This window comes from Sinocyclocheilus anshuiensis, unplaced genomic scaffold (genome assembly GCF_001515605.1).
Source record: "Sinocyclocheilus anshuiensis isolate Anshui unplaced genomic scaffold, SAMN03320099.WGS_v1.1 scaffold497, whole genome shotgun sequence".
Lineage (NCBI taxonomy): Eukaryota > Metazoa > Chordata > Actinopteri > Cypriniformes > Cyprinidae > Sinocyclocheilus > Sinocyclocheilus anshuiensis.
This window is the reverse complement of record NW_015540853.1, coordinates 209,414-211,662: the sequence shown is the minus strand read 5'-3', so window position 1 is coordinate 211,662 and position 2,249 is coordinate 209,414. Positions and strand designations below refer to the sequence as shown.

Here is a 2,249-nt window from a genome sequence, read left to right as displayed (position 1 = left end):
TATATATATTGAAGAGACAAGGGATTTTAATTATCTCCCTTCAGTAATCATTGAGCTCAATCTATTGAAGGACTAAAATAACAGCATGCAGTTGATTAAATGTTTGATTTATTCTGTGTTACAGGTTCAGGCACGATGAGCAGCATTATTCCCAGGAGCAAAGCAAAAGGCACTGACATCTGTGCAATTAACAAATACTATTATATAATCCGCTCTGACCTCGGCTGCTATATGCAGACAAGTGATTTAAATAAAGGTGCAGATATCTCTGTTTTCAGTCTGCACCCTGCCTGCCAAAATGGAGACCATTACATTGGTGGAGATAGCTACTTTAACATCATCAATGGCAATTCCTGCCGCAGAGTCACAAACCTGACGACAGACAGCGATGCTGTAGTTTACAGCCTTCATCCCAAATGCCAGGGTGGAGACCAGTACTTCGCAGCCCATGGCTATTTTTACATCATCTTCCAAGGAAAAGGCACTTACCGAAGAACAACAAACATGACTAAAGACTCGGATGCTGAAGAACTCAAGCTGCATCCCAACCACAGAGACGGTCTGTATTACTGGGGCCCACCATCCTCCAAGCAAACTGGCTTCTCCTTCCTCAAGCCTGCCTCAGAGTGGGGTGTTGAGTTCTACCACGGTCCTGATCTCGGCACAGACGAGCGCACTGCTGTTTATTCTGTTCATCCTGATGTTCTTAACTTCCTTCCTGGTGGGCTGTCTGTAACTAAAGGCCCAGCCATTGGCATGTGGGAGAATATTAAAACGATAACTAATGACAGCACTACACCAGTGACATGGCAAAAGAAGATCACTAAAAAGGTTGGATACAATAAGGAGAAGATGGCCCAGATCACTCACAACTGGAAGATAGAAACATCAGCCTCGATTGAATCTGCAGAGCTTGCAAAGTTAATTGCAAAGTTGCAGTTCTCCTTTTCTGCAGAATATGGAGGTTCACGTGTCAGCACTGAAAACGAAAGCTGGAAAGAAGCAACTGAAGAGGAAGAGCAACTCACATTTGGGCTGAAGCCAAATGAGCGTTTATATCTGTGGCAGCACAAACTGTGTCTTGGACAAGAACCAGTGTTGTTCTGCTGTGATTTAAAGATTACCAATGAGCCAAACCCTCCAACTTCACCCGCACAACCATGAATATCAACATTTCAGGATCGCTGAACTCCAAGGATAACCAAGTGCTTTTCAGTTAAATACATTAACTATACATTCTCAAGCAATTATATAGATATCTGCATGTACTGGTTAAAATGAGTCTGGAATCATTTAATATAGCAAAGAGATTTTTCAGTTACAGATGATGTAACTACAATTACTGAAACTTTGTGTTTATGATTAAAAGAATCTGACAATGCTACTTTAAATCTCACGGAAATTAAATAACGAAACAAGAGCATACCACTCTTGAAGTCTTGGTGTTTTCGCTGTCATTCTGTTTCTTTACACTGTGCTGTCTGGGAATGTGGATTTAAACTCAGCCTTGGTTGGCCAAAAGGGCTGTATATAGATTTGAAAAATAATAAATAAAAATGAGACAGATAAAAGGTACAAAGAATAGATACATTTCTAAAAATGATTTTAATTCAGCAAACGCAGGAGCTTTTCTGTGAAGGCTCGATCATGGAACAAACAGGTGACAGTTGTTTCGAGACTGAAGTGGTCTAGATGGATTATAAGTGCTGTAAAAAGCAGATTAGATAGAGGGTAAATTAAGAGCTTTATAATCAAAGAAAAGCATTTTTAAATCAGTTGGGTATTGGACTGGTAACCAAGCGTAGGATTGGTGTGATATGGTCACGTTCCCGTGAGTGGATGGGCTGCTGCATCCTGCACCATTTGGAGGGGAGAAATTAAGGAAAGAGGTAACCTGACACACAATAAGTCTAATCATGTAGAGATAAAAGCAAAGATGATAGTTTCAAAACTTCGCCTGCTTAAAAACATATACTACTTCTGCTACCCAGCAAAGATGGTAAAAACTGGCACTAACTACAGCATTAATTTATTTCGTTTAAGACTATTGTCGTGGTAGAATCCTAGGTCTTTAAAGTTCAGGTACAAGTCAATTCACTGATTTTTTCTGACTTAAAGTGCCCCTATTATGCCTTTTCGAATATTACCTTTCATGCAGTGTGTCATGTAGCAGTATGTGAACATAAATCTGCAAAGTTGTGAAGCCGACAGTGCACGATAAATAAAGTTATTGTCTATCAAAAAAAAAA

General features: G+C 39.8%; 1 protein-coding gene across 1 annotated transcript in view; it reads left to right on the top strand.

Moving 5' to 3' along the window:
- Positions 1-1,431, top strand: part of LOC107687773 (uncharacterized) — a 7,191-nt gene extending 5,760 nt beyond the window's left edge. Inside the window, exon 2 of the mRNA XM_016485230.1 lies at positions 125-1,431. Coding sequence (XP_016340716.1) covers positions 136-1,164 — 1,029 coding nt within the window. The 5' untranslated portion in view covers positions 125-135 and the 3' untranslated portion in view covers positions 1,165-1,431. The remainder of the gene's footprint in view (positions 1-124) is intronic.
- The last annotated feature ends 818 nt before the right edge of the window (positions 1,432-2,249 follow it).